Genomic DNA, 7,924 nt, shown 5'->3' on the forward strand with positions numbered 1-7,924 from the left:
CCAGGATCCAGCGCCTTCAGCCTCCTCTGGGGCCCCCTTCTTTCTTTCTCTTCTTCTCTGCTTGTGTTTGGGGGCCTCTCAGACTGTCCCCCACGGGTGGTAGTCCCTTCCTGACACAGGCAGTCCCGGGATCAGCACTGGCACACCCTCCTCCTGGAAGCCCCCTCTGCTTTATGAGTTGGGGGGGGCACGTGACCCTTTTCCTTGCATCTGGAACACTAGGGGGGCTGGGTGGTTTGTCATCCACAGCAGGACACGCACGACTAGAAAGGGGCGGACACGCTGATGGTTGTCAAGGTCAAGCTGGGACACACGGGGCCTCTCTCAGCCTCTTCACATGCCGTCCTTGGATGGAGCGGACGTGTCTATCACTTCTCCAGACGCTGAGCTCTTGCGGAAGCGGCCACACCTTGCCATGACCCTCCCCCGAGCTCCCACCCCACCTCTGGCCCTGAGTTGCCTCCGCTGGTGTTTGCTGGCTGAAAGCGGAGAGTTGAGTGGCAAGCTGGTGATGGGCTGGGGCGGCCCTGAGCACCTGGGTCCCTCGCGTCTCCCATCTCCTGCTCAGGTGTCAGGTCGGTGGTCAGGCCTCGGCTGACCCAGAAGTTCCCAGAACTAGCCTGAGCTGATCCCGCTGAGTGGCGCTGCATTTCAGCCACATCCTTGACTCACTGGATCCCACGTTTGTGCCATCACCCGCTGACCCATCTACCAGTCCGCCCACCCCACGAATGCCTGTCAGGCTGCTCCTCCCAGCCATCCAGGTCTCAGCCCAGGGAGACGGCCCCCACCCCGCCCCCTAGGAGCTCGCCTTCCGATGAGACACGCGGACACTGAGGCTCAAGCACGAGCACAGGTAGCCCAGCATGAGGGGGGAGGAGTCCCCCCAGATGCTCAGCTGGGCGGACAGGCACCAGGAGAGCTGAGAGCAGGGCGCCCGCTGCCAGGAAGCTCCCAGTGTCACAGGACAGAGAGACAGGAGGACAGGCCCCGGGGGCTGGGCGGGGTGCCAGCCGTCAGCGAGGTTTCTGTGCTAAGGTCAGGGAGGGCTGGGGACACACGGAGCTCTGCCCAGAGACGGAGTTGGAAATGGCAGAGGCAACGCGGCTGACCGTGAAGGTCAGGAAGGAAGGTCACGGTCCGCCCTCCACCAGCCTGGCCTCCTGCCTCCTTCCTCGGAGTCCAGGTCGGAGATGCTACTCTGCTTTTCCTTCTGCAGACGAGGCTCCCGCAGTCAGGAGACTCGCCGGAGGTCACCCGGCTGGAGAGACGCCAGAGGGCCAGGAGCCCAGTCCTGCCTTTGCAGGCCCCTCTCGGTGGCGTCACGTCTCCGGGACTGGGGACGCGCTGGCTCTACAGGGCCCAGGCTGGCATCCGTTCCCCAGCAGCGTGTTCTGGGACAGAGGTCCGGCTCTGCCCATCTGTCCAGACGGGGCTGCTCATCACGCACCCCAGACACTGCCAGCTGCCCGGCTGCCTATCTGTCTCTGCCGGCGGCACGCAGATGGACGGCCCCTCAGGGGGCCCCGCAGCTATTTCCCGGGGCTGGGAGAGGTGGAGGCTGGTGTTGGCGCATCTCTGAGGCTGCCCCCCCCCCATCGCATTTCCAGGGACTCTAGGAAGGAGGCCACACCCCTCCTTGGGTCCAGCGTGAAGTGGTCCCAAGAATGGACGGCCTCTCCCCATCTTACCCCCAAAGCCAAGGCTGAGGTCGCTGACCCTCCTTCCTGAGCCTGCTAGGCTGTCAGAGCCATGGCCTCCCTTGGCTGGAATCATCCAGTCCTCAGGGCACTGTCTGGGGAGACCAGGTGGGAGGACCTGGGGTGGCCACAGTCCTGTCCACCCCAGGAAGGATGGACAACCTGCAGAAGTGTCTCTGGGCCGGGAAGGGGTCCAGGTAAGTCTTCTTTCCTTTCCTTAGCGTTCTCCAAAGTCCCAAGGATGAGCAGCACATGCCTTTTCTAGTGGAAAAGGGACAACTTTTAAAAAACAATTCTCCTGGTGTTGTAACAGGCATTGTTGTAACAGGTTTCATGTAGCAAGTATAGAACGTCTTCATCTTTGGTAAAATTTGAAATTTCTGTGGGTCTCCATCACAAAAATGAACACGGCTGGAGGGTTCTATGCCTCATGTGCCTCCCTCTAAGTCCAAAAGGTTTGGTGACTTAGCTTTTCAATGTTTTCTGTAGGACTTGAAAGTCTTGACAATGACCATGAAGTATCATTTTAAAATATCATCAGAAACACATACAAGGATCTCCACTTTGGAAGCTGCAAGGAGTGGCGTCAGCTGTCTTCCTCCTCCCTCCCATTCCCTCTTCCACATCACCATCCGTCCATCCACTCATGGACCGGTCCGTCCACCATCAGTCTCCCTCCCTCCCTCCCCTTCTTCACCAGGGAAGCCCTAGGGTGGGGTGCTGGCAGGGGAAGGGGCATGGTCTGCGGCCGGTGGGCAGGGACGGGCGGGGAGTGATGGAGCAGAGGATTCCCTGGAGGAGGGGAAGCTGAAGATGGGGGTGGGGGGCAAGGGCACCCTCCAGGCAGCAGGTGTCGAGGACCCCCGGGGCTGGGAGGGGCAGGGGAGGGCTGAGGGGGCACCTGGCTCTGCAGTGACCCCCGCTTTGCCCACGGGCTTTGTGCGCACTTGGTGGGGAAGCCGCGCCATCTGGTGGCCAGTGGGGAGACTGCAGGGAAGGTTCTGGGAGGGGTCCCCTGGGGGGCTGGGCCTCAGTGAGGACAATCCCTCACTCAGCCAGTGTCCCGGCTCCCCTCTGCCCAGCTCCCCATGTAGGCCTTGGGGGGGCCGTGTCCTCTTCACTCCTGCCTCAGCTGGTGGCAAGGTGGGAAGGAGGCGGGAGCTGGGGTGCCCCTCCTCACCCCAGTCTGGGGGCTCCCCGCCTCCTTGCTATGTCTCTGGCCTGGTCCTCGGGCTGCCCTTGTCCCCTGCAGGCCTGGGGCGGGGAGTCAAGACCACGGCTCTCACCTGGCACCCAGCCGTTGGGTCCCCAAACTGAGTGAGCTGGGCAATGACATGGAGTCCTGGAGGGTCTGGCAAAGGATGGGGGGTGGGGGGCAGCCAGGGCGGCCCCCACACGCGGCCCAGGGGCAGGGAGACCCCGCCGGCCCCCAGCTGGGCGCCCTCCCCCAGGGAGCGCTGGAGGACCACCCGCAGAGGCTCCCGCCGGCCCGGCTGCCGGCCCACCATGAAGTAGATGAGGGGCCTGCCGCTGCAGTGGACACGGGCCAGGAGGGTGGCCAGCGGGAAGAAGGTGGACAGCAGGAAGCTCGGGAGGTACGGGCGCAGTGTCCAGCAGAGGAGGTAGGGGAGGCCGCAGACGAGCAGCAGGAGCCCGGAGCCCAGCACGGCGCCGTAGAACCGCGGGCGCTGGCGCTGGGAGCAGCAGGCCCCCCAGACGAGGAGGACCAGGCCAGCTGCGAAGGCCGCGCAGGCCAGGGCCAGCAGCCCGGCGACGCTGGCCGCGTGGTAGCGCAGGCAGGCCAGCAGGCTCATGCTCTCACGCAGCAGGCCGCAGGCATCGGCGGTCAGCAGCACAGCCGGCGGGGCCAGGGCCCAGCTGAGGCCGCAGACGACGCCCGACGTGTGTCTGGGGCGGCAGCCCTGGTAGCAGGCAGGGAAGAGGTCGGAGAGGCAGCATTCAGCGCTGAAGGCCGCCAGCAGCCAGAGGCCCACGGAGAAGGCCATGAAGGTGACCGCAAAGTAGAGGCTGTGCTCGGAGCCCAGGGCCGCCTGCACGGCCGAAAAGGCGAGCTGGCAGCCCAGGAACAGGAAGTCCGCGGCGGCCAGGTGGAGCACGTAGACGGCGAAGGGGCCCTTCTTGATGTGGAAGCTGAGGTGCCAGAGCACCAGCGCGTTCCCCAGCAGTCCCCCGAGGCCCACGGCCAGGGTGAGGTAGAAAACCACGCTGCTGAAGGTCCCCCAGATCCCGAGCATGCTGGCTGGCTGGCTGGCTGGGTGGCCGGCGGGCAGGACCCTGGAGGGAAGTGCCAGATGTTGAGTTGTCGGCACGCAGGCGCATCCCGAGGCCGCCGGACGGCCCCTTCCAGGCCAGCGCCCAGCCCTGCAGGCCCCCCGACCTCTTGGTAAAAGGAGGATTCCGTAAGACACGCCTGATCCGGGGAGAAGAGAATTCCGACCAGGTGGGTGGTCCTGCCCCCGGCTGGATGGTTAGACTAAACGCACAAACAGCCGCGTACCAATGTCGCTGCAGAGGTCGGCATCGACTGGACAGGACTCGAGGCAAAGGGGGCGCCCATGTGGACACGACTCAGGGACTCCATGTGGGGAGAGGCTGGACTACGCTCCTGCTGAACCCCAGCCCCAGAGGGTCAGCCAGGCGCAGACCAGCGGTCGCCATGAGCACACTCAGTCCTGTGCTGGCCATGGAGGGTGGGCAGCGGGGCCGGGGGTGGGAGCTGTACTGTGGGGGCGGTGGGAGGCTGGGAGGATGAAAGAAGGCTGAGGGCACCCCCAGCCTCCCTGACTCTCCGGACCGGGCAGGAGTTCAGCCGGCTCCTCCCGCTGCAGGCGGGTTGGCCACGTGCAGCTCCGAAGCCTCAGCAACCTTGGGGATGTGGTGATGCCCCGGGTCCTCAGGAGAAACCAGTGCAAGCATCTGCTTCCAGCCCCTTAGGGGCAGCAAGGGGGCGAGTCCTATTCCCGTCCCAGGGGAGAGACTCCATCCTGGAACAGGGGAGGTAGACCCCGATGGCGGGGTCTCAGAGGTGCCCTTCCCTCTGCCCCCTCCCCGCAGAGTCCACGCTGGCCTTTGATCTCAGCCTCGCAGCGGCTGTCAGCCTAGGGTGAGGAGTCAGGGAGCCATGCGGGGAGAGACAGACACACACCCAGAGAGTGAAAGAGACACGAAGAGAGAGACAGAGACACCCAGAGACACGGGGGGGGGGTGGACAGCCTGCCTCCCAACCTCGGGGTCTCCCCTAGGTGCCCCCCGGCCAGGCTGTGCCTCTGCCTGGACCATCCTCACCGCCCCTGTTACCCAGGTCTGCCTCCTTTAGGACCCTGGAAACTTCCGCAGCCCCCTGGGACCCTCCCAGCCTCCCAGCCCGGGGTCCTCGCCTGCTCCTTCTGTGTGGCTCTCCTTGCAACCGGGAGCGGGGCTTAGCGGAGTGGGTCGGGGTCTCTTGGCTTTACCCTCCGCAGGATCTCCATGAGCGGGGAACGGGCATGCTTGGTGGTGTCAGGGGACGCAGAGAGCCGGGCTGGACTCTGGGGTCGTGGGGGGGACTGTGCTGAGCCCCTCTCGGGGCCTTGGTCTCCCCGAGGGACCCCAGGGGCTGAGCCAGGTGGAGGGTGAGGGCCAGCGCTGGGAGGGGGGGCTCTGGCCCCGGCAGGCGGTGAGGAGTGGAGGGGCTACCTGGACAGCTGTCCTGCCGGCTCTCAGAACGGGTACACCTGCCCGGTACATACAAATGAGGGCACAGGGTCCTGGCTTGTAAATGACGCGTCCGCCGTCTGCTTCCCCATCCTCACCCCAGCTCCCAGGCCCGAAAGTCCTCAGGGGAGTCCAGAGCCGGCAGGGGAGAGTAGGTGGGCTGGGTGCAGGGGCCCCAAGGCTTCTTACCAGCTGACTGGGCGCTTCTCAGCTGCTCACCGTCGCCTGGGGCTCCTCCCAGGCCCTAAATCCTCCTGTGTCCCCGGGGCCCAACTGGCTGGACCCAGGCTCCCGGCCAGTTTCTTGGAAGTGAGAGGGCCCCTCCCTCCCGTCCACAGGATGAGCTCAGACAGCGATGTACTCGTGTGGGCCAGCCCTGCCCTTCCTCCTCAGCATATGAGGTGCGTGGACGGCAGGAAGTGGCCTCCTGGGGCCCCTGGTCCAGTGGGGGCTGGACCTCACATCTGGGGGGGTGCTCCTCAGGCCGAGCTGGCTCCTCGGTCCCCTGGTGTGTGGGAGACCGGCAGTGAGGCAGGAGCCTGGCCGTGTGGCCTGGGCGGAAGGACCTAACCCCCCAGGCCTCAGCGTCCCTCTCTGTGGCCTGACCATTCCCCGACAGCTCGTGCCCGGCCTAGGGCTGGACCCCACGGTGGGCCCTGGGCAGTCCTGCTCTGGGCGGTCGGGCCTGCAGATGTTGGCCCCTTTCTTGAGGACCCATCCCGACTGTCCACTTGCCAGCCTCACACCCGCGGGTCCCAGCTGCTCACTGACCCTTAGGGGTTAAAACACTTGTCCAAGCTTCGTGTCCTGAGCTGGTCCTGCCAAAGACTCGCCTTTTCCGTGGGCTGTTCTGCGGCCCTGGGGACTCAGAGCGCAAGTCAGAAGTCATGTGTAGAGATGCTGTTTGTCAGCATTTTTTTTTCTTCTTTTAAAAAATAATTTTTTAATGGGGTATAGTTGCTTTATGGTGGCTCAGACAGTAAAGGATCTGCCTGCAGTGCGGGAGACCCAGGTTCAGTCCCTGGATTGGGAAGATCCCCTGGAGAAGGAAACGGCTACCCACTCTAGTATTCCTGCCTGGGGAATGCCGTGGACAGAGGAGCTACCGTCCACGGGGTCGCAGAATCAAACGTGACTGAGTGGCCGACATGTTCTCTTTGTCGCTTCACGGTGCTGTGGTAGTCTCTGTTGCACAGCAAGGCGAATCAGCCACATGTTTCTATGCACATCCCCTCTCTTAAAAAAAAACAATTGTATTTATTTTTTTACTTTTGGCTGCTCTGGGTCTTTGCTGCTGCGAGAGCATTCTCCCAGTCTCAGCGAGAGGGGCTACTCTCTGGTTGCGGAGCTGCTACAGCACGAATTTCAGGAGCTGCGGCTTCAGGAGCTGCGGCTTCAGGAGCCGAGGCTTCAGGACCTGAGGCTTCAGGAGCTGCGGCGCACGGCTCAGCTGCTCTGTAGCACGTGGGATCTTCCCCGACCGCGGATCAAACCCCTACCCTCTGCACTGGCAGGCGGATTCTTAGCCCCTGGAGCCCCAGGGAAGTCCTGTCCCCTTATTTTGTACGTCTTCCCATTCAGATCACCACAGAGCAGTGAGTAGGGCTCCCTGTGCTGGACAATAGGTTCTCGCTAGTTACCTGTTTTATACAGTGTGGATCCTGGTCTCCCAGTTCATGTCCTAATATTTCCAGTTCACAGGTTTGGCTCTGAACTCGTTTCTGTAGCAGAGGCGCGGCCTGTGGAGCGAGGGTTCCGGCCTGTGACCCCTGGCAGGGGCTCGGTCCCCAGCCCCTGCGAAAGTTTCTGCTTGTGGCTGTAAGGTGTGAATCACTGCGTGGGGAGACCCAGGAAGCAGGGCCCGGCCCCGCCCCTCCCAGTGTGCCCCCAGGTCTCAGGATGCTCTCCGCTGCCCCTCCCCTTTGCTCAGGTCGCCTTCTCCCATGAGCCGTCCCAACCTTGGTACCGGAGGCCTCACCCCAGCCTGCCACGTCCTTGGTACCCGAGGCCTCACCCCAGCCCTCCCTGTCCTCCTGTCCCCCGCCTCTTCTCTGCAGCGCTGGCCCCATGTCCCACTGCCGCCCCCGTGGTCTCTGCCCGAGGCAGCTGGGGGGCCTGGTGCACACCAAGCTCTCAGCGCAGCCTCGGGAGGCGCGTCCGCTCTCGGCGTGTTGGCGGCAACGGCAGCACACACCTGTGCGGGGCGTGTCCTGGGCCTGACGGGGCCCCCGGAGACACGACCTGTCGGTCCCTGGAACCTCACTGGGAAGAAGGGAGGGCTTTGAGATGAGGTCATTCCGGATCACCCAGGTGGACCCTGAACGCAGTAGGTGTCCTTATAAGAGACAGGACAGGAAAGACACATGGAGGAAGGGCCACGTGCCCACGGAGGCAGAGGCTGGAGAGCTGCAGCCACAAGCCCAGGGGCGCCTGGAGCCCCCGGAGGCTGGAAGGGCAGGAAGGCCCCGCCCTGGAGCCCTGGGCCACCTAGACTTCAGACTCTGCCCTGC

The 7,924-nt window shown here is 64.0% G+C and overlaps 1 protein-coding gene across 1 annotated transcript; it reads right to left on the minus strand.

Annotated features, from left to right (window-relative positions):
* Positions 1–799: 799 nt before the first annotated feature.
* MRGPRG (MAS related GPR family member G) lies at positions 800–3,961 on the minus strand. The gene is made up of 2 exons (XM_086382940.1): positions 2,987–3,961; positions 800–898 (listed from the first exon to the last, which is right to left on the minus strand). Exons 1-2 carry the CDS (start codon positions 3,953–3,955, stop codon positions 800–802), a joined length of 1,068 nt encoding a protein of 355 aa, XP_086239066.1. The 5' UTR covers positions 3,956–3,961.
* Positions 3,962–7,924: the final 3,963 nt, after the last annotated feature.

This window comes from Bos grunniens, chromosome 29, assembly GCF_055505025.1.
Source record: "Bos grunniens cultivar Pamir isolate PY7600 chromosome 29, Bosgru_T2T1.0, whole genome shotgun sequence".
NCBI classification, from domain to species: domain Eukaryota; kingdom Metazoa; phylum Chordata; class Mammalia; order Artiodactyla; family Bovidae; genus Bos; species Bos grunniens.